Source organism: Camarhynchus parvulus, chromosome 14, assembly GCF_901933205.1.
Source record: "Camarhynchus parvulus chromosome 14, STF_HiC, whole genome shotgun sequence".
NCBI classification, from domain to species: Eukaryota; Metazoa; Chordata; class Aves; order Passeriformes; family Thraupidae; genus Camarhynchus; species Camarhynchus parvulus.
Window position 1 is genome coordinate 9022240 of NC_044584.1, and position 27024 is coordinate 9049263.

The 27024-nt window shown below is 39.4% G+C and overlaps 1 protein-coding gene across 1 annotated transcript; it reads left to right on the forward strand.

Annotated features, from left to right (window-relative positions):
• The first annotated feature begins 1717 nt into the window (after window positions 1-1717).
• On the forward strand, window positions 1718-26865 carry C14H7orf50 (chromosome 14 C7orf50 homolog). Its single transcript, XM_030958450.1, has 4 exons — window positions 1718-1723; window positions 1862-2061; window positions 21525-21606; window positions 25959-26865. The coding sequence occupies exons 1-4, from the start codon at window positions 1718-1720 to the stop codon at window positions 26139-26141; spliced, it is 471 nt and encodes a 156-aa protein (XP_030814310.1). The 3' UTR covers window positions 26142-26865.
• Window positions 26866-27024: the final 159 nt, after the last annotated feature.

The window sequence follows — 27024 nt, forward strand, 5'->3', positions numbered from 1 at the left end:
GAATGTGGGGGGGGGGGGAAGGGAAGTTACCAAGATATGCATTTACTGTAAGTATGAAGAAGCAGAGGCTTCTTTATCAGACTGCCTCTAATGATGTGCCACAGTCACTTTATTTGAAAGCTTCATGGCTCACAGAAAAGTAAACAAATTCATTACATTATTTTTAAAAGAAGATTAACTGTAGTGTGTCGTCTGTTGGACAGCTGCTGTAGTAATCTTTTACAAACACTTTATAAATGACCACCCTCAGTGTTTTCTAGGGCTTTGTGTGGCTGGATTGTTATTTTAGTAAGTACCAGGGTGGCTTTTCAAATGAAAACGTTGTTTCCTGTGTAACAATTCAATTCTACCTTCGCCCTAAATATTATTTTGTTCTCAGCATGAACTATAAAATGTCTTCTATACTAATGCAACATATGTTGCTTTTTTGCATGTGTTTGCAATGAATGCTGGCCTTTCAAGAAAAGTACTTTAAAAGTATTTTAAACAAGAAAAAGCAACTCCACTTTAGTGTCCTACTTCCATTAGTTCAGATTTCTGCTTTCTTAACCTTTCTTCAGCCTGTGAAAACACCAAGTTGAAAAGATGAGTCAGAGTCAGCTTAGATGATAGGTGAATTGACACTGAACAAATGTTTAAACCCCAACAGGTGTCTTTGGCAAATAAGATTGTGTTCAGGTATTGCCTTGTTTAACATTCTTTAGTTGAATGTCAGCAAGAATAACATTATTTAGCTCTGTGTCTGGATTTGTGTTTCAAAGCCCTTGACTGACACAAATTAATTTAACACCAAGGATTTGTGAACTTATAAAGTGGTTTTAACCAGTCTTGCCATAAAGCAGTTGATCTTCTCGTGCATTCAAGTTCCAGTTACAGATTCCTTCACCAGGTGAGGGGGCAGCAGGGATAATAGGAAGAGCATTTCTTTGTCACCCAGTTGGCCTCCATGGGTGTCCCAGGCTCTAGCAGAGGACCATACCTGGCAAGTACCTCCCTCAGACATCTGGGAATGCCTGGAATATCTTGCTTTGGAACAGCATTTTATTTCTACACAACATAATCTCACACTGGATTTTCCAGGATAAACACACTGTTTATAGTCAGATAAACTATTTATAGCTGTTCATCTGTATGTAAAATATTTATTTTCATTTGGGATATACTGATGCATATATTTATGGTAATATGGTTTTAGATGTGAATAATTAACTGTTCTGTCTGCAAACCTAAAGAATTGTCAACCTTTGTGAGATATGTATCTATGTATGTTTATTGAAGATTGTGCATATGTTTCCTTAAGATTGCTAAAGGATCTCCAAGAGGTCTTGGATGAAGGAGAAAGTTGTCACATCTTTGCCCTTGGCAAAATGGAGATGAAGCCTTTGCATGGCAGACAGAGGTTTTCTCAGTCCAGGGAAGTGTGTGGTTACACAGCAAACACAAACTGAGGATCCTCAGGAAACCTTACTGCTCCCACCGAAATGTGTGTGTGCTGAAAAAAGCATCCAAACCCTCCATCCACTGTGAAACAGCCTCTGCCCTCCTCAGGACTGAGTGTGGGAGAACAAAGAGCACAAGAAATGTTAGAAATGGTGTTGTATTAGGTGGAAGGTTCCTGTGGTTTTCAAAGCAGTATCAACATCTATAGAGGGCAGTTTGACAGATCTCCCTGAGTGCAGTATTTGCAGTTCTGGGAGCTGGGCACAGCAGAGACGTGATGGAAGTACAGTGAACAGTAAAAATATGAAACCTGAATCCTCTGGTTTTAAATATTACCTGTACCCTTTAATTACATTTATGCATGTTTTGTTCACTTTCCTATAGAAAGTTAAACACGTCATTTAAATGTTAATTATTTCAGGCTACAAAAGAAGAGGAAGAGCTTATTGCAGAGGAAGAGGAAGAACTTACTCCAGAGGAAAAGAGGAAACTGGAAAGAAAATTAAAAAAAGAGCGCAAGAAGAAGGAGAAACAGCTGATGAGGGAAGCTGGAATCCCCATAAAAAAGGTGGAGCCCAAAAAGCCGTCGGGATGTGAGCGGGCTCTGGCCTATTTAACCAGGTAAGAACAGTAAAACCTCTGCAGGTGCTGCCTACAGAAGTAAGCTGTAAACCAGTAACCCAGAGCAAGCTGTACCGAGCAATAACACATTAAAGGAAATTGCTGCAGTTAAGTACTAAGTTAATGTTTCATCTCAGTTGACACCCTGGAGGACAGCTGATCACCCCATTGTGTTTCTATTACAGCAACAGCAGAGAGAAGTTAAGTATGGTGCAAACATTTTATAGAAAGGCAGCTCCTGTCCTGAAGATCTTATGGTTGTTATATAAATATCATGGGCTTAGCTGCACTTACAGAGATGAAAGGCACATTCCAAAAAAGATTGGATTGAGAAAATGAGTTTTGTTTCTTGAGTGTGCTGTTCTAGGCAAAAGACTTCCAGTTGCTCTCTTTATATAAGCAAATTCCATGGAGTGGTTAAGCATTACAGAGTCTGAATTCACCCACCTGCAGAATGTTTGGATATTTGTAGATCAAGATGGGATTTTGCCACTATTTTAAAGTTAATAGTGTACAATGACTGATTTTTGCATACCAAAGTGAACAGCAAGTATAGTGGCTTATTTCAGATTGTTAGCAATCCCTTCATCCAGTTAGCACACTTATTGGAAGACTTAAAATTCCAGCATAAAGCAAAGTCTGTGCTTAAACTAAAAAACTGCAGCAAAGCACTCAGGGTACCCCACAGACAGTAAAGAGGTCATGTACAAACAGGAAGATAATGTTTATTTTTTTCCAAACTGCAAAGTATACCCTGGCTGTAAGACCTCCAGAAGACTGGCATGTTACAAATAGTGGGTTACCACGTGGAATTAATCCAGGGTTGCATCCCTGCCTGTGCTCAAAACTGAAGCATCCAGACTGTCTGAATTGTTACTTACCACTCACAGTGGGGAGGGAGGAAATTAATTGCATTCCAGGCAGAGGGACATGTGCATTTTTGTTACATAACCCTCAGCATGCAGAGATAGCAAAATGACAATAATATTTTTGATCTGGAAAACAGCTGGAGCAGTTCACCACTGTTTTGAAACTGCAAATGGATTGACAGATAGCTTTGAACCATCCGCTCAGCCTTCTCTCTGCTATGTGTGCTCTGGTAAATGGTGGATCTCCAGATAATGCATTTCAGGTTTAGAAAGTAAAGGAACAAGCTGTAGGGTTTTGCTTGTTATTCCACTGTTATCTGTATGGATTTTTACCTTGTTACATGGGAGAATATGAAATTATATTTGAACTAATATTTGAACAAAATTGATTCTAGAGTTTCACTTAACTTGTACCAAATTACTCTGAAACAGAAAACCAGCTCTGTCATTTGGTCTTGTCATACAGAGTCCATGCGCTGTATGTGCAGCAATAGGTTGTGAGGGATTATTTCAGCAACAGACAATTTGAATTTTGTAGACTTAACAGGAATAGTCATAAGATGTTGAACTGCCAGGCAAACATAGCCATAGTCACCATTCTAGCCCCAAATGTGCCTGGACCATCTTGAACCATTATTAATTATAGAAAAACAGCTTACAGTTATAGTAGAAGAGTCCTCTTACACCTCAGACCTTTTTTTCAACCCAATAAGACTGCAAAAGAAGTAACTGGATTTAAATGAATCCAAGAAGTAATAGACTAGCTGGAGAAGGGAGACAAAAATCCAGGTTCTGGAAACTAATTTCAAGCTCTCCAGCATATTGAGTGGGTGAAGGATTTCAGTCTACATGCTTTTGCAGGGCTACAGGCATGAATAATCTGTGGGAGGATAAGTAAATCTTATAGATGCAAGAAATTAATAAAACTGGAAGTAAACAAAAGAGTGCTGTGGATTTGTGTTTTGCCCCACCCACAATAAAAGCCTTCCATGACAGAAGTGTGGGTAGGTGAGGTGGCATCTGAACTGCCTGATGGCATGTGCACCTCCTGTAGCACAGGTGGAACTCAGTGTACCATATGATAACTGGAGCTGTCATTTTTATTTATTGAGGGACTGTTTGCAGTAGGAGAGCCCAGCTGTACGAAGCTGTGCCTCGTGCTGTCAGTCCAGGGGAGTTAATGAAGAGAGCATTGATGGCAGCAATCAGGCACACAGTGTGCAGGGCAGGGCTGCTCACTGCATCCTGCTCTTCCTGCTGCTTGCAGAGCAGCCCTGCAGCCCTGCAGCAGTGCAGCAGGATTCCAAGGGCTGCACCAAGGCCCTGGCTCCCCTTGGCAGCACTGCCAACCTGTGCCCCTTCTGCTGGGGTCCCCACTGCTGGCACAGTGTGCCACAAGCTGAGCAGGTCTTCCCATTCTCCAGCTTTGTTATTTGATTCTAAAAACAAATGGTCCTTGATGCTGTCCAGTCTCCAGAGGGATCAAATTATCATTTTGTTGGAAGGCCATCCTAGCTGGGAGAGGCTTTTCTCACCATGCAGATGGCCTGGCCACATGCAGCAGCAGCTGATGCCAGCTCAAACTGCAGCCCCCAGCTACTGCACCTGAGGAGCTGAAGGGTCTCCCCTGTGAGCTGGGTGACTCTGATAGCCCAGATCAGCTCCTTGCTCATTTGAGTAAAACCAGGCTGAGCATGACCAGATTTACACTCCTGATGAAGGAAGAGCAGCCAAATTACTCCTGTTCTGCCCCCCCCCTGCCTTCTCTTGGCCTGTGTGAGAAGGAAAGAGGGAGAGAAAAAAAGACTTTGCTTTACCAATTTTTATCTCATCTTTTCCTTGGTGAGATGAGTTCAGGTGGTTCCCAGAACAGTTCTCTTCCAAGGCAGCAGCTGGCAGAGAAAAGTTACTGCTGTCAGATCCTCAGCTTGCCCAGGGAGCGCGCAGGAAGATCTGAAGATAGAGGATTAAAAATGGGGAGCTGAAGCAGAAAGGTTATAAAACTCTGAAGAAGAAAAAAAAAGTGAAATAATGTACCACCCAGAGTGGTACTGAACAGAAGGAAAAAAACCCAATTGCTTCAGAGGAATAGGGAATTGCTTCAGAGGAATAGGGAAAAGCCAGAGTGATGAAGTATTAGTGGCTAAATAAAGTACTCAAATCTCTTCCTTTTAATGATGATGTGCCTTGTTCCTTTATGACGGTAAGTGATGATTCAGATTTAAAGGGAATGCTCCATTGTCTGCTTAATGTGATTCTTGGAAAATCTAGAATAAAAATTCATCCTTTTCTGAGCATCCAGACAGCTTCAAGTGAAAAGATGTTGCAATTCTAGAGAATGGTAATTAGGTTTAATTATAACCTAACTGACCTTCTGTGGTGTTAAAATGTTGGCAGAACTTGTTTGTCTTGGCAAGCCACCCTCTCCTAGAAGCTGCTGTTCTTGTGTTTGGCTTGGCAAGTTCATTGCCGTATGGATCTGCACATATGGATTTCTCCATCACCCATCAAAGGAATAGAGGGAGATCTGAAAAGACGTCACTAAAGGAATGTGAAAGTACAAGATTCATATCATCTGAAGTAGAAATAATAGATAATATTATCTGCATGTGTGCTGTGAATTAACTAAGCCTTGCAGTACTATTTATCATGTACTAAAATTTGAAAAATAAGGTGCTGAAGTAGAATTATTTTTGAAATTATTTACGCCATACTGTTAGTATTTGTCACTTTTCTTTATATAGATCTTATTTTTCTCATTGCCTAATTTAAATTCAGGCAAGATTCAGAGAATGTCTTTAAAGTAAAAAGATGCTTCTAGAATAATACAAACCAAGGGCATGTTACAGAATAAGAAAAGTGAGAGACAGGCAGAATTTCCCATGGCGTGAGGAAATCATCTGACTCTGCAGATCCCAGGGTGGTTTTTGCTGAGTGTGGTGGCAGCCCTGCTGACAGCCTTGGACAACCCAGGGCAGTTGTTTATCTGCTGGGTTTGCACAATGGAAACAGATCCCGGTCCTCAGTCAAACTTTATTACAAGCAGTGCCAAGCCTGGGAGATTTTAAAGCTGAAATGTTGTTGTTCTTCCTTTCAGAGAATACAGAAATTCGAGGGCTGTTGCTGGAAGCATTTTTTTTTTTATATAGTTTGCTATTTTTTTAATGTATGTCATATATTATATAGATGTAGAAATAGAAATAACATGTAGAAAGCATATCAAGTTTTTACTCCTTCTGGAGTAGAGGCTGTCTGGAGAAGGGAATCAAGAAGTGGATTAGTGTTCACTGAAGTTTCTGATTTTTAAGGAACCAGGAGAGGCTGGTGCCAGGCTATAAAGTGGGCAGCAACACCTGAGATTTGTGGCCAAACAGCTCAGATGATGGTGGCCCTTCAGGAAATCTCAGACCCATTCATCCAACCCCTCCCGGGGCAGGTGACTCCATTGGAGGAGCTTCTGCACAAACATAACCATGCCATTAATGTTGAAAACAATTTCTAGTTTTAAAGCACCTCGAGTGGGCTTGTGTCACATTTAGTTTCCTTTGTTGATTCATAATGTTTTGAATTTGTTTTACTTCTCACAGATTACTTTTTTAGCCAGGGTCAGTGATGGCTTTTGATACTTGATTCTGAATTTAAATAATTTTCATTTCTGCTGGTCTATATCAATATTAATTTCAAACTTGGCACTGATATTGATGTTTCACCATCAACAGCTTAAGCTTTTAGATATGAAGAGTAACTGATAAACTAAAAATCTAAACATACACAGGTCTTTTTTTTTTCCTTCCAGAGACTGACTCCTTGGCTTGGATAGCAACTAACTTTAGCATTTAATGGCATTTCTCCTTCCCCTGCTCTCCAAAACTGAGATAGAGTTTCCTTCCTGATTGCAAGGTGCAGCAAATATCTAAGCTCATCAGTTATCTTGAATTTCATAAAACATTAGAGAACTGCTCAAGTAATGCATCTCAATTAGCTAGTAACAAAAATAGTGTGTGAACTTAAGAGCAAGTGTTGTAATTAGACACAGCAGTGTTCCTGAATTCCCTTCAACAATTGGGGCTTTAAGGTGTCTTGAAAGAGCAGCAATTCTCAAAGATTAGGGGCATAGTAAAGGGGAATAGTTTTGCTTTAATAATCTCAGGGTTATTTTTTAAAGGTTCTGGGGCAAGCGTTAACTATGGATGTAATTAATCTATTCCTACATGCCTTTAGTCATTTTGTCATATTCATTAGTTCTGCAAGAAGCCTCATGAATCCAGAGTCAGATACAGGATAAATTTGTATTTGGGGTTGTTCTGTTTTCTATGAACTTGGGCAGGCACTTGCTGCTATCTGATTTCAAAGACTTGAACTTTTCCTAATACTCTAGAGATCAGTGAATTTGTTTTAGCACTTCTCCAAGTTTCTGTATTACTTGACTTCTAATTTTTACCAGGGCCTGACCTGCCTCTAAGTGGGATTCCTCTCCTCGACCTAAAGCAGCACGTCTGTAAATCTGCAAGTTTTCCATTTGATGTTAAGAAAATGAGATCTTCCTCATTTTAAAGGCAGCCACTGTCTCTGTTGGTGGCAAAGGAGTCTCAGCTTGCTGAGAGTTACCTTGCCATTATCCTACACTCCCTTGTGTAACTTCATCTGATGAAGCCACCTCAGTTTGTTTGCAGTTCCCTAGCAGCCCTGACATTACTCACAAGCTCTACAAAGCTCTCTGTTGCAATGCCCACACCTTTCCTATTTTTAGGGTGTGGGTATGCCAGCAGTTATTCTGGGGGGGGGTAGGTGGAGGGGGTGTATTCACTCCACAGATTTTGTGCTGCTTAGAGCTATCCTGTTAGCATGCTCAGGCACATTATGTTCTGCAGAAGACAAAGCTTGCTGGTGGGGTATATGAGGCAGAAAAATTGTTCTGCTGTGTTGGACCTGTTATTAAGCAAGGTTTTTTAAACCATAGTGTTGCCCCACAGTTCATAAATAATTTCTCCCATCCTGGTGTTTACACCCTGCTGGTGGCTGAGTGGGTTTCTCAGTCTCACTGCCCCTCCAGTGGAGCAGCACATCCATGATCCTTCCTCTCCTACTGCTCCTTCCAGTCCCTGATGTGCTCTTCTTTGAACTCCCGAGCCTGTGATCCTTCTGGAATGTGACACCTGGAAACAAATGTGGTTTTACTGGAGCTGCCTTCCAGCAGAAGGGACTGGGGGTCTGTGATTCCTCCCTGCTCACTCTCTGGCTTTGCTTTATGGGTAACAGCATTGGATTCATCTTTGAGCCATAGAATGTTGAGATTTCACATTGAATTTTCTGAACAAGAAAAGATTTTTTTTCTCCCCTCCAACTATTACTGAGTTTTTTGTAAATGACAGTGTTGGCATTTAGAATATAGTAGCATTTAGAATATACCACTATAGCTGTAACACATTTTTCAGGGTTTCTCATCCTTCTTCAGCCTTGCTGCAGCAAGTCAGATGTGCTCCTGTTTCAGAGTTGGCTTTATGATACCCATTTCCAGGTATCAGTGTTCTCATTATCCTCTGATTATTCAAACTGTGCATTTAGGATTCTGTGACTGTCACATTACACTCTCAGTAACAGCACTATTCAGCTTCTGCCTGTTTAATCAAGATGTCTGGTGGCAGCCTGAGTCGATGATTTTCATTCCCTGTGATAGAGTCATTGACTTCTGGATTCACTTTTCTGTGTCTTGATGGCAAGTGATATGTAGATATGTGTTGGAGACATGCCAGTGTTTTTCTAACCCCCACATGACATCCACAGGATGTCAGATTGTGCAGAAATTGCTTTTAAACTGTTATTAACTTCTTGCTGGGTTAGCTGCTTTTTATGGTTCTAATACAACAATTTCACTGCTTTTAAAGAAGCACATGAATATTTTACTCTTAATTTAGTGAGATCATGCAGATTTACTGTTCCTTATCTATATCTCTGGTCTTTTTCCACTTATAAATAATACAGCTCTCCAGAATGAGTGAGCCAGACTCTGTGTGAAGAGTGCTCACCGAAAGAAAGGTCTTCCATTCAAATTCAATTTTGCAATGCAGATGGTGAAGAGATGCCTGCACTGGCACTGAACAGAAGATAGTGCTTGTGCAGGAATAGTTGGCTCTGGAAACTGAATAACCAGGTTAACACTCAGATGAGCCTGAATTAAGAAGCTGTGGCTCTCTGCAGATGACAGGCACTGCATGTTGCTGATTTACAAGTGACAACACTTCTGAGCCAGAGTGGGCACTGAGGCTTCTTGAGCTGCTGCTGAAGATAAACTTGTCAGTTCAAGGTAATGCTGACAAATAATAGCATTTACTAAACAGTCTAAAAACAGCAACCAAAAGAAAGAACAACAACAACAAACCCCTTTTAAGTGGCTCAGAGCCAATCTTAGCTATTTTTATCAAGAACTTCTGGGAAGAAAACAAACCTTAGCAATATATTCTGGGTATCTGTAATACTATCCTGGAAATGCTCCAGATGGAAAGAATTCCTGTGTAAAATAATTTCATTCTAATAATCTCTAGCAAGTCCTCTCCACAGTCATGGATTGAATTATGAAGATCCTAGGTAGTTACAAATATTTTTGGATGTATTTTGCCATATCCAGCTTGTTGGATAAGCAGCTCTGGCTTCTAGAGACAAAATAGGTCTTTGGGAGGTTCTGACAGGTCAGGTTCTGAGATTTTTATGCTTAGTTATACCTGGAAGTTCTGAGATGTTGCAAGTATTTCTGTGGTATTTTCAACTCATTCAGAAGTAAGTTTTAGAAACATCAATGATTGCATGATTTTCCAGCCAAATGAGTAAATGCTTATGATGCAACTCATTCAGCTGAGCTTTGGAAGAGCAGCTGGACTAATACAACCTTCCCTGAACCAAACTTTTTATGGCTTAGCTATTAATATTATCCTGGATAAAGTTCTTCCTATAGGGAATGTGTTTGGAGTAGCTTTCTTACCCCTTTGATAAGCACTAATGTATGGCTTGAGTGGAGAAGGAAAGGGAAGCTCAGGCCCATGGTAAATTTTCCTCAAGTGGAGTCAGTGGCTCTTCCATCTTTCAGAATCTGCTCATTGTCCTGTTTAGTTTATGCAGAGGAAAGAGATTTCTTTACTAATTTCCATAACCATAAATGGTCACTAAATTTAACAAAAGAAGAAAAATGGAATAGGGAACTCTAATCCTGCTTTATGGCTCTAAATCAAATTATTTGTATTTCTAAATCTTTGAATTAATTTTATGGAAGGTCACAAGTACACCTCACAAAGCGTATTTCAGTAAAAACTGCAGAGTGATTTACTTTGGAACCTTCTGTCTCTTCGCACTTCTACCATTTTTTCAGTGTGAAACAAAACTGTCAAAATATTTACTTGGGCATTTTGTTCAAACATTCTCATATGGAAATAGTGTATTTAATAACATCATTAACATGAATTCACAAATCCTTTCATCTGACATCTATCATTTACTGCATCAACTGAAAAATACCTGACTGCTCAGCCCCGTCTTTAAAGAGATTTTTATATGGTTTTTTTAAACATACTGTCTCAATCTTCTCCCCACCATACTAATGATAACTTGCTTTTCCATCATACCTTTCCTGATAGCATATCACAACTGTGTTTCGATAAATAAATGAGAATATTTTGACACTGATTTATTTACTCTCATTATGACAGCTTTTGAGAAAGTGTTATGTTACCCCATTTTTCAGGTGATAAATTAAACAGTGATGAAGTTCGTGACTCACCAAAGTCCCTGCACTGTCCAAAGGTCTCCTTCCAGAGAAGTGTGATGAGGGAAAGTAGACTTAACTTTCTTCTCATCTGAGCACAGGCTCTGTTTTCTTTGGCCCTGTACCAATGTCTGCTCCCAACAGACCTGCAGGGTTTTTCTCAATTCCTTCTTTTGAAAGTGAAGTTGGCATGGATTTTGTTCTGTAGCAGCATCTCATCTTTGCTTTTATTTACTGATAATTTTATCAATAGGATGGTTAAAACTTCTGCAATTTTTCACATGTATGTTGTCACAATTATAAGTTGTATTAGCAGTACATAACTGCTGGACTGTAAAGTGCTTCCTTAGATGGGGAAAATTAGAGTACATGTATTAAATCCATGAATACTCGGATAAAAATAGTTAAGGTTTCTTTGTCTGATGCTCTTTCCTGTAAAATAGCATCTTGATTTCCAAACCTGGTTAAGAAAAATTTATGTCTCCTTTTTTAATAACTCATTTCCAGTAAAATAAAATTTAGTATAAATGAATTTTCTTAACAGTTTATTAAATGTAGCCATTAGATATTTATCGCTGACATGCAGCTTTCATCTTTCCATAGTATTGTACAAAAGAGATTGCATCTAATTGAATAATTAAGCAGCTTTAATATATTGTTTCATCTGGTATTACTTTCAGAAACCTTGTGAGATATATAAGGGAGATTCAGAAGTTTTTAATAACAGACCAGTCTGCTTCAGGACTGTATCCTGACTGTAAGGAGACATCATCACTCCTCACTAAAGTGCTCAAAACCTCACACAAGCACTTTGATCTTTTCCATTTGTCTTTGGAGAGAATTTGGCAGTGTTCAGGTCAAATAAAACCAGAATAATTAAAATAATCCATTTCACATACAAGTATTACAACAAACTACCTCTTGAAATTTTTTAACTAAAAGCAGATGGCAGGGGTTATTTACTTTATTTTGGGAATATTTCATTTGCAGGGAGGTTGCATTGGAGGAGTGTGAGGCACAGCTTTTTCTCCCAGCTTCTGAAGTCTGCTCTCCCCTGGCTCTCCAAACTCCCTGCCTCACTCCTGGCTCCAAGCCCAGGCATCCCATCCTTAACCCTCCTTCTGGCTTTGAGAAAATGCATTTTGTGCTCACCCATCTTCCTCCATTCAGAGTAGGTTCTTGACATGGCAGAAGCACAGAAGGGAGTTTTTATATTTTCTCTGTGTCATAAAATTCAGATCTGGGAGAATTAACACTGCTACTCACTTCCTCAAACACATTCAAACTATTCATCCAGTGCCCAAATACTCACAGTAGTGGTGAGGAGTTTCGTAGCTCTAGGGAATCATTTAGACTAGTCAGCCAAAGCCAGAATTAAAATTTAAAATGCAGTTGGCAATGATTGTTAATCAATTAGCTCCAGGGAGCTGTCAAGGCTTCCTAACCAGAGTTAGAATAACAAGAAGTATTTTTGAAATAATAAAACTAGTTCCTTAATAAAACTTGTCTCCTCCTTCACACATTTATTAATAAGATGATGCCTAAAAAGGTATCAGTAATTACTTTTATATGAATGAAATTGAATTGGAATGAGAGCCATCTGCAGGAAGCAGTAATTGGCAGATCAATTTCTTTAAGAATACATGACTTGAAATCTTAGTAGTGCAGCACATGTCACAGGGTATTGGAAGGGGGGAATCTTACACTGCCCTGAACACCTTGGTGTGACAGCAGATTTTAATATGCAGTGAGAGATAGCTGAATATCTCAGCTAAATAAAAAAAATGTCAGTGGGCTGTGAAGTGCTGAACACTTCTGGGTTGATCTTGATATTGATATTGTCCCTTTGTAGAGCTCTTTGCAAAAAGAAGAGTAAATCATTCTGTAAGGTTCCAACCTGGGAGATTCAGGTGCCATGGGGTCTGCAGCGCTCCATCCACCTCTGCCATACTTCTGATGAATGCAGCTGTGGGATGTCCAGGCTGGGATGTAAAAAATGACAAGGATGGCTGACATGTCTTTTTGGTTTGGTTTTTTCTATATATATTCTTGTTGGTCCAGAATAACTCCAAATGTGGTACTTCTCAGATGCACTGTAAGAGCCACTTGTGGGATGGGTTATTTGAAGAGGGCTACATTTTCCTGTAGCAAAAATGAACTTTGTCTAACTAGCCAGCAATAAAAATACTTGGATTTCATTTAGAACAAAAAAAACCAAAAAAAAAACCAACCCTGCAAATATAATTTCTGCAACAGTGCATCAAGGGCTGGTATCCAAATTAATAAATAGCAGTTCTTCAATACTGTCCTGAGAGAACTCGCTTCAGCAAAGGGGCTCAGTAGGAATTTGACAATCCAGTGTTTGACAGTTTGACAGTTCTATACCTACAGGACATTGTCATCAGAACAAACCAGCTCTGTAGAAGAGTTACAGGGCCAGTCCTGCAGCACAGGCTCAAAGTTCAGCTTCCATTTGAGGGGGGAATTTCCCCTTTCCTGGAGGGTGCATGAGGGAGTCCCTGGGTACCACAAGGGATGGGATTGATTTGAGGCCAGTTCTTTGTCAGGGTTGTCAGGCAAGGAGAGGACACTGGTGGTGTCTGTTCACAGATGCTGCTGGCACCCATCCTGCCTGGCCATCCTCCAGACTGCTGGGTTGGGTTTCACCCCTCAGAGGTGGCCATGGTCCACCCTCTAAGCAGCTCCTGTTCCTCAAAAACCTGGGGAAACCCCACTGGGAAAGGTGCAGGAAGAGGATTTGAACCTTGTGGAGAGGAGAGGCCAGCTGGAACTAGATCTGCTGGATGCTGGGGCAGCAAGGAAAGATGTGTCTGGTTCTGGGATGTGGTGCAGGTCAGCATTTGGCATCTCTTTAGAACCAGAGCATTGCTTTTCCTTGTTACAGTGAAAAGCTGCTCTTAACTTTGGAACAGCAGAAATCCCTTGGCTGTGGAAATCCCTTAGGCTTTTGCAAAGAGAAAAACCACACAGAAACACCCAACCTGACAAATTGAAGACATCTGGGTACAGAAGGGCAGCCCATTTTCAGCAGTGCTGCTGCTCAGTGGCCCAGCTGGATTAGGCATCTTCCCAGGGTGCCAGCATCACTTTGCAGCCTCAGGGCTTCCTGAAACAGCCTGTGCAGAACACAGGAACACAAACCTTCAGCTCAGTGTAACAGCACTAAATTGGTTCTTGGGTGTCCTGGCTGGTTCAGAGCAAAACCAATCAGCCAACTTCAGTATCCAAATCCTCTTCCAAGTGGCCATTTCTTCATCCTTCCTTAAGAACTTGCACAGATGAAGTTTCACATCAAGGTTTTTCTCTTCCAGCATTATTTTTAGCATTGCTATATGGAAAACCATGCACTTTCATACATTTCTTGTGTTTTATTAATAAAGCACAAAAGTTTGGGTGGGTTTTTTGCGGGTTTTGTTGTTGTGGTTTTTGGGGAGGTGGGATTTGTGATGGCGGACTTTTTTGTTTTGTTTTGTTGGTTGTTTGGACATTTAAAGTTTTAGAAGCTGATTTAAACTTAAAAAGCAATGAAAATGAGCTCCTCATCTTGAATCTGTGCCTTTGCAGGAGTGCTCTGTACCACAGTTGGACATTTTGTGGTGTAACAGTAAGGGAGAAGAGAATGGACCATATTTGTTTTTTCTGGGTCTGGTAGCATATCGCTCATCTGATCTTCAGAAAGCATTTCTATAAATGGACTTGTGCCAACTTTTGGAAAGGATTTTGCGTGCAGCTGGCTCCTTACATGATTTTCATGCAGAGTGTGGGGCCCTCTTTATCTCCTCGTACCCCCCAGGATGTTCTTCATGGGAGGGAGCCATAACAGTTGTTTTCATTTTCCCTTTCCCTTATTTCTGGTGCAGGAATCAGTGTGACCAGAATTAAGTGCAAGAAAAGATAGACATCTGGAGAGGAGATGGGACTTTGGGATAGCACTTGGTTGTATATTCCTTGCAGGAGCAGAACAGATTGGCTGTGAAGGGCACAAATTCTATTTTTTGTTTTATTCTGTGATAATTCAACTCCTGCTTTGTGTTCTTTTTATGAATGTATGTAAAATGAAAAGCACATTTAGCTTAGAAATACAGTAATAGTAGCTGTGGGCGTTCAAGCCTGACCTTTTTGTTATTACTGAAAACAACAGCAAGTTCTCAGCACGTTATTACTGCTATATATATTTTTTTCAAATCAAAATGCAGTTTTGCTGCAGGTGGGCTAATGTGGATACCAGCAACTAAATAACTATATCAGGAACATAATTTTTAAAGAAATGGTGAAGGTTGAATGCTGTTGGCATTTGCAGGTGGGTTGGTGCCTGTGAGAAGCTGAATCACAGGGAGGCTCCCCACGAGTATTGTACCAGATGTAAGAGACAGGAGCTCTCCTCACGACCTGCTGCATGGTTTGGAGGCATTGTTACAATTTTCTGGGTCAACTTTTCTTCCCACCAATCATCTGTCTCATCTGTTTATACTTGAAGCTCTTCAAGGGAACGTCTCATGTTGCGTTTGAACAGAGCCTGTGGTGGGGGAGGAAGAGGATTTCGAGCTTGGCTGAAGCTGCAGGATGCAAACATAATATAAAACCTTACAAATAATGGCAAGTGATAAAAGTACATGCAATAAAAGATAAGCTCTGATAAATATTTTATGTAGATCTAATCAAACTTGGCTTTATGGCACAAAGGCCCCTTCCTTTCACTTTATAAATACTTTCTAAGAAAATCCTGTGACCTGTTTGCTGCATAGATATAATCAGATGCAAGCTGTCCTAATACTGGACATCAGGATGAAAATGGGACACTTGAAAGCACATTTATTTTTTCCTGCATGTGTGATTCCTAAATATAAAAAAAGCTTCCTCTCCTTGCCTTTTCACAAGTCTATAGTCATTATACTGTGTCTAAACCAGATGGAAGAATATATTAAAAAATGTTTTTAAACCACAGATTGAAAAATGGTGCCAGGATTTTCAACCAAAAATGTGGCACTGATTCTAAAATCTGTTGACAATTTTAGAAAGTTTTCTTTTGGCAAACGAGCTCCATTAGTGTCTTTTCTTTCTTCCAGGAAAATGAGAAAAATCTTTATCTGAGTCATAATTTAGTTAGATTCCAAACTGGATTTGAGAATATCAGCATAAATATATTAACTTTCTCTAGGGGTTGGAGTTGGGACATAAATAGATTCATCCATAACATGAGAAAAACACAGTTAAAGGCTATAGTTGTCTCTTATGCCTAATATTGGGTCTCACCACAGGTCTGTGCTTCCAGATTTTATCTGCAGCCATTCCAGTCCAGTCTCAGAAAATATATCTAGAATTTAAATTTTGGCTGTTCTTTCCAAATGAGGACAATCAGCATTACACACACTTGAACAGAGATTTCTTCTTACATTGGATTGAGCAATGAAGTTCACCATGAGGCAGCTTTCTGGGCATGCAGTTTTGTGTGGAACACCAGACATTCAAAAAACATCTTTGCAAAAGTAAATCCATTTTAAATACCCCTGAGGGAAATAGAAGAAACTCTGAATACCCCCAATAAAAATAAACCCTTTTACATTTCCCTTTAAATAATTGTACGTGTTGTAACTGGAGAAAAAATTATTATTCCTACTTCACTATATGCTCTATAAGGGCATATGTTAAACTTCCATCCACATCCATATATTTTTTATATATCCATATAAAACCTCCATCCATAAAATGGCTCTTCTCCCACAAAACTGAGCTAATGCCAAATTTTTGCTCCCTCTGTGCTGCTTCCAGGGGTTCCAGGGAGCCTCTTTGAGGTGCAGCATTCCCTGCTCACCTGTTGGCCATATGTGCATTGGGCTCACCTCTGGACTGCCCTGATAACAGCATTCAGAGTTTCCAAATTCAGGCCTTATAAGGGCAGTGGGTTGTCTTAAACCCCAGTGCATGGGGTTTTAAAGAGGCTGCAATTGTGTGCATTGCACTGTGAAATATTCCAGCACATCCCTTGAGTGCCAAGGGTTTCAGCAAGGCTTTAAATATCTTTAAGGGAATTTTTTGGAGTATGGTTGTTCTTTATTGAGGAAACACCTGTTATCCACATTTTATGGGTAGGGTGGTGAGCTCTCAGGAATGATGCTGTTTGCAGAGAGTTTGGGGAATAAAGGGTCTAACTTGATTCCTGCAAGCCTTAATTGTGGGCCATAACTCCTGTTCAGCCTCCCTTGGGGTGGAAGGACACAGGTGATCCTTAAGGACAGGTTGCAGAGTGGTGAATAACTGTGTATCAAAACAGAAAAGTACCCAGAGGAAGAATGTGACCATTCCTGTGTAGTGTTGTAGATGCTTTTAATGTTTTCCATAGATCTTTCCAGTGGAGCCCTGCCTTTGCTGCAATGGGCCAGACCTGTGGTTCTGTCCCTCCTTTGAGGGAAGCTTGGGAGTGTCAGACATGGGATAAATCACAGGAGAGCTGCAGGAGGCTGTCCTCTGAGTGCTCCTCAGGGCTGGAGAAAACTTGCAAGTTAATTCCCTGATGCTAATCCTGGGCTGTATGCTGGAGAAATCCAAATTCCGTGGCAATCTGCTTTTCCTTGGGTAGATGCTGAGGCTGAAAGGTATATCCAGGGTGGGCTGCACTGCCAGGGGCACTCATCTGGAGCAGTGGATGTAGGTGAGGTGTCCTTGCATCTGGCGCACAGCACTGCTCTTGTGTGCTCTGGGAGGTGTCAGCAGTCACATCCCTGTCTGTCTTTCTGGTTTCTTGAGACTTGTCTCCCACTCAATAAGTTTTTCAAGTGGAATCAGTAAAATGGTTGATTCTCAGCCCTGAGCTTTTCTGCACTCAGTGATTATTTGCTGGTTGTGACAGCTCTGTAGAGTTTTGTCCTGGCCAGTAGTCTCAGCAGATGCATTGTGTTGACTTCCTGAATCCAATTTGTAACAATGATGTTTTTTTCATACTGTGTTTCTGGAACCAATTTGCCTGCTTTCCCTTCCCCATCTCCTCCTCCCGGGACACCCCAGCAAGAGCTCTGCCCTGCACACTGCAGTCGCCTTCTGTTTGCCTCCTTCCACTGCCTGAATTCCCATGTTTTGGGAGTAGATTTATGGGAGACGACTGTAGGCACACTAAAAGTCATTTATGAGATAGACCAGTGAGAATCTTGGGCAGCTTTTCTACATGAGACTCTCTTGCTAGAAAACAAAAGCCCGAATCTAAAATTTCCTAAGCTGCTTGATTTATTTGATTCATTTCCTCTGTCTATTCAATTTCAAAGCCATTTTTTCAATGAGCTGGAGCTCATGAGAAAGATTCAAACATCAGCTGTGTAAAGAAGGCAATTAGTGTTTGTACAATATATTGAAAATTAGCCCGAGGTACACTGGAAAAATACATGTTTTACACATGTATATTTTTCAACCAATTCCATAGTTTGTACTAAATCCTGACACAGATAATTCCAGAAGCTACCAAATGAATTCAAACTGTGAGAGAGGTTGCAACTGTCTATAACTGTAATGTAGATGGTTTTGCTCTGTATATTTGATCACTTGAAGGAAAAGCCTTTTTTCCTGCTGTAGTAATTCAAGGAAGCTTATCTGCATGTAAATAGCAAAATGAAATCTCTCTTGTGTTGTAAGGGTTGAAGTTTTCTAGTTTAGAAGTTGAGCATTTCTAAAAATGTACTAATGATGTCATCCTGATAACAGGAGGTACTGCTCTCACCTCGTCATGGGGTGATTCTTTTCCATAGATTTTAAAGGTGTCACAGTAGTAGGAAAAAGCTGCTATAATCATAGCAATCAGTGGAGAAGTTTTATTTTAATAACTGTTGGGGGAGCAGCTGTCATGTTATCTGCATTAAAGATTGTGCACCCATTATCAGGAGTGTTTTGCCCACAGGTTGATAGGAATTTGGGTCAAGAGAAGGACCACTTCCCTGAAAAGGAAGAAACAAGCATTGTTGATTCGACTATGGAGGGAGTACCAGTTAAAAACTTCGGAGTATTTTCTGAAAATAGGGGTACACCTATAACTATTAAGGAAAATACTATTTTTTCTTGCTTTAATAATGTAGTGTTTAATTCTAATAGGACAGATCACAAAGCAAAAGAAATTGCTTGTGAGGCTCTGGTGCTATAATGGACACAAATGTACTTTCTGCAGTTGATAAAGTATTTGTTGTTTATATGAATTATTGTGGTGTATATAGAGCAGAAACTTTCAGGAAGACAAGCTAAAACTTTTGTTTGTTTCTGCAAGAGAATTCACAGGAGTTAAAGTCCATATGGAGTCTTGGATGCAGGAGTACAACAACTCTCCTTAACTAGTAGAAGAGAGCATATGGTTTTGGTAATAGGTTAATAAGAGCAATTAACCTTATAGTGCACTCATTTGTTGGTCTCAGTTGTTTATAAACTAGGTAATAAAGATATTTTAACATCCTATAGTTTTATAGGAGATTAAGTGAAATCAGGCTGTATTTTTTAAGTTTCAGTGCCAACAGTACTCAGGTGATACTGTGATAGAAACATAAAATTAGCAGAGTAGAAGATTCAGAATACTCTGTGGCATGTCCAACCAATGGGTATCATCACAAATGTTGAAATACATAGAACAGTTTAGAGAAACACAAACACATGTTAAAGGTTTTCATTAGCAGAGGAACGGTTTTCCTGGGATGCAGTCACAGATCTGTCACTCAGCTTGTTCTTGTCACCTTGCAAAGACTGTAATGTGAACTGTTTCCAGGCTTTATTTACGTAGAAAAGAATTCTAAACTTACCTTCTTCTTCTTGATGATGAGCCTCATAAAAGAACAGGCAAAAAAAGCACTGGCATTGCTTTATTTTGTTTGTTTTGAAGGACTTCCTGCAGAAGTCCCAGTTTCTCTGTCAGGAGCTGCTGTGTTTGCCTGGCAAACAGAATCAGTGGTACAGATGATTGGGTACAGTTGTACAGTGGTACAGTTGCTGTTGGCCCCACAAACTGCCCCCACAAGAAAAGCCATTTTTACTTCATTCTCTGTTGGCTCCTCACCACCACTTCAGGTGGTGTCATTTGTTGTCCAGCTGGGCACCTTGCTGCAAAGACACCAAGGGTTGTGTGATTTTGATTTACAAGGACTTTGGGTTCTAGGCTGGAGGTAACGGGAGAAGGGATGACTTCACCATAATAATAGTTTTTTATTTAATTCCATAACTTGTATCAGTCAGCTTTTTGGCCTTCTGCTTTTGTGCAATATCTGTTTTGCAAACTTCTGCCTACTTATTTGGCTACTATATTATTATTCCAAAAGAAGCCTCTAAATCAGCTCATCAGTAGACTTTAGCTCAAGCACATAAAGGATGATATATTGTGGTTATTGCTTTTGTCTGTCCTTCTTGATTTACTGTCAACTGTCTGATTTTTACCTTATATTTTGGTTATAACCTATTTTGATATATTTAGCTGGTGATAACCCTAATGAGCTGTGATTCTTTCTTTATTCTGAATTTGAACATCAAGACAATAATTTCTTTCTTTAGGTTTTCTTCAGAGGCTGCCGTGGAACCTTTCTATACAAATTTGTGGTCTCATTTTCTTTTCTCTTTCATTGAATTGACTGAACAATGTATTTGCTGGTGCAGCATTCACCAAAGATGAGGACTCTTTTGCTTTATTAGACTTGACAGTGTTTAAACAATACTAATTCTCATACCCAGCTGGCTTTTCAACTGATTTCTGTGCTCTCTATTGCTGTGTAAAACAAGCTGGCACATTAATGGCATTTTGCATGCTACCCTCTGGAGACCTACTTTTCTTTTGAGAAAAATCAAATAAATGTGAAAGTTTCTGGGTTTTATCCTTATTTTTTTTTCTTTCTTTTCAAATGATACTTTAGTGTACTGTCAGATTTTGTACATGTTACAATACTAATTTTCAAGCACGTTATTTTAAAAAGTAGTCTTCATTTTATAGATAGATTTACTGGTTTGCTCATTTTTTAATACAAATAAATGACTTTATCTAAACCAAAATATACCAGCTTTAAAAACATGTTCAAGATGCACATGAATGTGCTATTTTAACCCAGCTAAAATTTTGTATATTGAAAATGTGTTTGCCAAACAGCCAACAAACATTTGCAGATGTTAATCATTTGTTCAGCCTCTCATTTTTAACAGTATTGAGTATTCTTCATGAGAGAGACATAAAAACCCCATTTTTCTAGCCTGTAAATATAAATATTTAAGTCATGCATTTAGACAAGTCCAAGCCTTAAAACGTTTGCTGCTGAAGGATGAATTTTGTCTGTTTAGAGCAGCCATCTGTGATGGGCTGCAGCCATTGCTGAGGTGACCATTGTAGCACAAGTCCCTCCTGCCAGTCCTTCAGAGGCTGCTTAATTTCATATAAATTTCAGTTAATTGTGAAACAGCAACTTTCTGAAACCCAAGCTTGATTCTTGTCCCCTGCACCTCCCCAGATTCTCAGTTTGCCCTGCAGCAGGAGTAAGGATTTGGGGTGCTCCATTTTCCTGGTCGAATGAGGGCAGTGGCCTATCATAAAGGACTGGCCAAAGCTGGGGGTGGAATTTGATATTTAACTTCAAGGAATCAATGCTTTCTGAAAAAAACTTCTGACCTTCTTGGCTATAATATCTCCTATAATTTTTTGCAGAGAGGCCAGGTGGCCCTGTACAAAATGTGTGCCACTATCTGTGTCCCACAGTGCCATGACACTGTGTGTCATGCATACAAAGTCACTTGGAAGCCTTGTAGGGAATATTTTCTAAATAAAGAATGTTTTGATATCACAGTATTCCATTTAAGTAACTTTTCCCCCTAATTTTCTACAGCTGGTCTAAAAACCCAGAAGAATGGAAGTTTCAGAAGACAAGACAGACATGGCTTCTCCTGCACATGTATGATAAAGAGAAGGTTTGTATTGATTCTGCTTTTTCTCAGAACAAATATGATACAGTCTTATACATTAGTTATAGCTGTTCTTTATTAACCAAAACTTCCTAGTACTAGACATGCACTTGTCTCATAATTTTTTAGCAACTTACAAATTACTTTGTTTTTAACCAAGATGCTGAAGCATTTTAATTGCTTGTCACTGATCTTTTTATTTTGTTGGTGATCATTGTCCTGTGCATGCTAGATTTTTATACTTGATATATAGCAAGCATCAAAAGAGCAGATTCATCATTTATTTAAATCTGGAGTTTGCTGAGAATTTGAGTCATATCCTTAGTTTGAATTTCCTAATGTGGAACCCAATACTGCAAACCACAGCTCTCATATAGTTTCAGATATCTCTGGGCTCCGTGGAACATGTACAACCATATTGCCAAGATGTTAAAATAGCTCTCTCATTTAAATATAAGTGAAACCTGATGTTGATTGTGAAAAGCATAAAGTATAACCAGAAGCCAGGCTTGAATCCATACTGAAATCCATTCATTTCATGGATGGAACTTAAAAAACAACATAAATTGAATTTTTAATAAGTATCTGACCATTGTGGTATCAAATGAGGGTGTCAGGTGATTCATTTTGTTGTGCAATAGAACAAACCTCTGCCCATTTGCACAGTGCCTCACTTATTGGTTCATTTTGTTGACATTCAGTTAAGTTTTGCTGATTTTTTTGTGTGCACTTGAACATTTACTCATACCAATAGTCCTGACCCAAATTAGTCAGCAGCTCTAAAGCCAATCACCTGACATTGGGTGTTACCTTTTTAGACCGCCAGATAATTAACAACAGAGTTTCATGAAGGCAAAAATGTTCACATGCTGTAAATACTTTACAAAGATGGGTTGCAGAATACAAATTTGATTTTGGGTTCTGGGTTGTTTGCTCTATCTTCTGGTTTTTAAGTTTCTCTCTTTGAAGTCTTTATCAACTTTTCAAAATCAGTGTATGCTCTTCAAAGCTACCTAGAAATTGTTTGGCAAGCAGAAGGATGTTTTTACTTTTTTTACCTGTTTACTTTGGTTTTGTGTTGAAATATGCTGGGACACAATGAACTGTAAGTAGCATTTGTTTGATGTATCAAAACACAGTTTAACTCCTTATTTCTCAACACTGAAATGAAACTTCCTTTTTCTTAGAATTCTGATGGAAGTGCTCCGATTTATTTAAATTCACATATTTTGTAGTTTAATAAATCAGAGGAGCATTGAATATGAGCTTCAGAGAATGATTAACATCTGCATCCAGATTCAGTGAAGTTAGTAGAACTGCTCAAGTGCTTATAATTAAGCATATGATGAAGTCTCTTTCTTCATCAGGACCATAGGGAGGGCACACCCAGCTTCTTTTGAGTATTTTTTTATACCCAAATTCAACTTCCTGTCCATTACAGAATGAAATCTGTTGGTAATCCCAGCATGACTAAAGTACAAAAGGAGACAGAAGTTTCTTTCCTTCCTAAGCCACATCTTTGATCTCATGGTGTCACTTGGATGCCTACTGAAGAGCCATGCAAAGGCCTGAATGGAGTTTCCTGTACTGATAGGCCTCTTTCTCAAAGAAATAAGTTGAGGTTTTAAAATTTGCTAGATAAATGGTGTTTTAAGCTCCTTTAAAATCCATCTGGTGACTGGCTGACAGCTTCCAAGCCAGGCCTGTGTACCTATGGTGTGCATACTTCTCCAGCACCCAGGATTAAATAAACACTAGGTTATCTGTTGGTCTTTATCATCTGGCACAGCATTTTTAGGAAGTTGCTAGATCAGTCTTCAGCTTTTGGATTTCAGGGTGTGGTGGGTGGCTGAAGTTTCCTTGGAAGGTGACCCAAAAATGCAGCCTGGCAGCAATGAGCTGAACTTCTCTCTTCTGGTGTCTGTGTTTGCTTTGCAAAATATGTGGGTGTCTGCAGGTCTCCAAGTCTGAAAATACAGAGTTGCAGAGTGTAATTTAAAAGTAAGAACTGTTCTTTTCCTGGTACTCTTTCCTAGTGTTTCCTGCTTTTCCCAAAGACAGGAATTATTTCACTTGTGATTATTTCCATATTAATCAGCTCCAGTGTATATTAGGAAGTTAGGACAGAGGCAAGATTGGTGTGTGAGAGAGAAAAAGAAACAAGAAAAAGGTCAAAACAGTTTAACAAAAGAATAATAACAAAATCCCATAAGCCTGGCTTTGACTTCCCAGAGCCGTGCTGGGAGATCTTGATCTCCAATTTCAAACCAGCCTTGAACTGACCTTGGAAGAAGGATTGTGTTCCTCCTTGGAAAACCTCACCAAGACTCCTGAAATTACTGCTTTTGTACTACTGTATTTGAAGAATTAAAATTTGGATTTCATTAACTTTCTTTGTGTGTTCCAGTCCTTGCTATGGCTCTGCTGTCTGTGTAAGTCAGGAGGAAATATGATCTTACCTTGCCCACGGGGTGCTGTGTTGTGGGCTCCTGATGAAATAAATCTCAGAGCTGGGTTATGTTAAAGGAAAAAATTCAGACTTTTTGAACACTAGGACACCCTTAGGGCCAAATGCTAAATGTTTTCTAGACTTCAGGCAGCCTCCTGTTAAGTCTGCACACTTAGGATTTCTAAATTTAGAGCAGGCTTTCAATTGCCCCCTCAAGCAGTTTGCTTAAATGATATAATAATAACTGTACTTCCACAGGTATGTCTATGCCATGAGCTCTGAGAACAAGAGTTGTAAATTACAGAGACAATTTGGCCAAGGTTTGAAACGTGGAAATGTTGCTGACTTTAAAAGCTCAGTACTGAGTATCTACATTAAAGGAACACTGTGACACTGGAATTGTTTGTGTCTAAATGGCTTCATCTGTTATTAGTGCCAGCTTATTGTGAGTGAAAACTTTCAAAAATATAGATATTTTTCACTGTGTTTGATTTGTATAGTATAGCAACACTTCATAGATAATCCATTTCAGTGTTACTCGTTGTAAAATTAATATTTCTTTTGTAACTGTATTGTTTCTTTAATGCAAGAGTGTTTGTGTGAAGAAGTAGAAGGTTTTCCATAGTGTACAAGTTACGAGGCTGAACGCAGACTTAAGTTTTGATTTATTACTTTGTAATACCCCTGATTGATGAAGGCAGTGTTGGAATATTCTTTCTTCCTCTTCTTTTGGAGTGATAGAAGTTTTAGTGATCAAAGTTCGGCTGCCAAATGTCCATGGAGAAATAAGTTGTAAATTAAGTGTCTGTTGAAGCTCTGTCTGCTCTGAAATGTTGATACTTTGCAGAATCGAAACCGCCCTCGAATAATTACTCTCGAATCCTTTAAATACTTACGTATGTGTTTAACTTAACTCATGTCAAGTTATATGTGTAAAGTTAAACATGGAGAAACATATTTGCAGGGTGAGATCATTTTAACATCTCATGATTCACAGCAAAAAATATCCTGTTATTGGCTGAAACCTGCTCCACAGATACACAACATGAAGTTGAGATCAGCGTAGGTCTGTTCACATATTCCTTTTGAAAATACTTCAGTATGAAGTACTGAATAAATCCTTCCAAAGTCCTTGCTAAATTATTGTCAAGATTAATATAATGATCATTTAAATTGTATGTTGTACCAGATAAGCCAAAACTTAATCTCTGACTAGTTAATTAGAAAGGGAGTGAAATGTGGATAATGCAACTGTAGATGACTAAAGTGCTTTTGATGTTAGACATGTTGGTAGAGCCTATCAGTTTTAGTCAGCATGATTTAAAAATTATTTCCATATGTCTGAATTTGGGTTTGTTTTTCAAATTAAATTCTAGTTCTTTGTATAAGCATTCTGTCAAAGTGTGCAATGGTGGGTGGTATCTCAGCAAACAGTTTTTGAGGAAGGGTGAGGGGAATTCCAGCAAAATCCTTCCCTCAGGCATATGCATGCAATTCTCACTGAATTTAGTGAGATTTAATGTGTGTTTCCAAAAGGAGGGTTTGGCTAATGTATTTTGTTTTTTTCTTCCACCAACCCTCAGAGCCTTGGGCTCCCTGTCAGGCAGTGTTTGCATTTGCTGATCAGCGTTTCCACATCTGCTCAGCATTTCCTCTCAGATGCTTTGCCCGTATCTGAGCACATGACAGTCCTCTCACCAGAGTCCATCCATCTCTCCTGGCAGCTTGAACCTTGGCAGGAAACATTTCCACTTGGATTTCCACTTGCAGTTGGACCTTGGCAAACTCCAGAGCCTGTGCCATTATTCTCCTGATTGTCTTTCAGGTGATGCTGTGACGTGATTGTGAATGCATATTGAGAGGGGAGATAATAAACCTGTTTTTCCTTCCTTTTGTTTTTTCTTCCAAGGTTCCAGACAAGTATTTCACCATTTTACTGGATTATCTGCAAGGGCTTCAGGGCAATGCACGAGACAAAACTGTGCAGAAAGCTGAAGCTTTTATGAAGGAATTTGATGGTTCTGATGGAGAAGACCCAAACCTGCTGGGGAAGTGTGAGCGCATCAGACAAGTTCTACAACTGCTGTCCTGAGAATATTTCTGTGTCATAATTGTTTTCTGGTGGAGGGAAGGAGAGGATGTCACATACAGAGGCTGTAAAGGATTTGTAAAGATAATACTAAATTTTATACTCGTAATCTTTTCGAATTGAAAATATTTATCATGTTTTCAGGTGATGAAATAAAAATAACATATATAGCCCATAGTCTTGCTATTAATCTTATTGCACCTCTTTAGAAGAATAAACCTCTCTCCCTCTCATTAGTTTTTCTCCATCTCCCCCTCTAGTTACTGTTAAATATGAGGAACGTTGCAGCTCTTAATAAGAAGAGCAAAGGAACCAACATAAAGCCTGGAGGGTCTTTTACAATGGCAGCTTTTAAAATGAGTGTACAGCACAGTGCATGCTCAGCCAGCTGTAATCTCTCACTTTCAGCTTCAGAAGGATGTCACTTGGATTTGGGAAAGATCATTTTCAGTCTGTTGAACACAGGTTGTATAACACAATTGCTTATTAGTACTTCACACGGTGATCTGGAGATACCATCAGCTTTGTTCGTTTTCTTTTTATATTTTAAAGTTTTCAAATACATTAGGGCAATTGTTTAGATACTCAGATAATGCACAGATGGGAACAGATCAAATCCTTGACTATATGTGGTGAAATCATCACATTGTAGCTAAACTTAGCCTACAATCAGAAGTGCTGTGCTGTATCCAGCCTGCCAATATTGCATTTTCCTCTTCCTCCTGCAACTGGCATCCAAAAGAGTTAATTCATGTTCATTCCTTTTGGCATGGGACATTTGTCTTTTATGAATGTGCTGAAAGTGAGGCTTTCAAGTAAAAACCAAGGACATTAATTACTCAAAGTTGGATGATTGGCTTATTTAATAACACTGGTATTCAGACAG

Coding starts and splice junctions, on each gene's coding strand:
- C14H7orf50 (XM_030958450.1), top strand. Junction 2,062..21,524: donor GCTCTGGCCTATTTAACCAG/GTAAGAACAGTA, acceptor AATTTTCTACAG/CTGGTCTAAAAACCCAGAAG. Junction 21,607..25,958: donor ACATGTATGATAAAGAGAAG/GTTTGTATTGAT, acceptor TTTTCTTCCAAG/GTTCCAGACAAGTATTTCAC.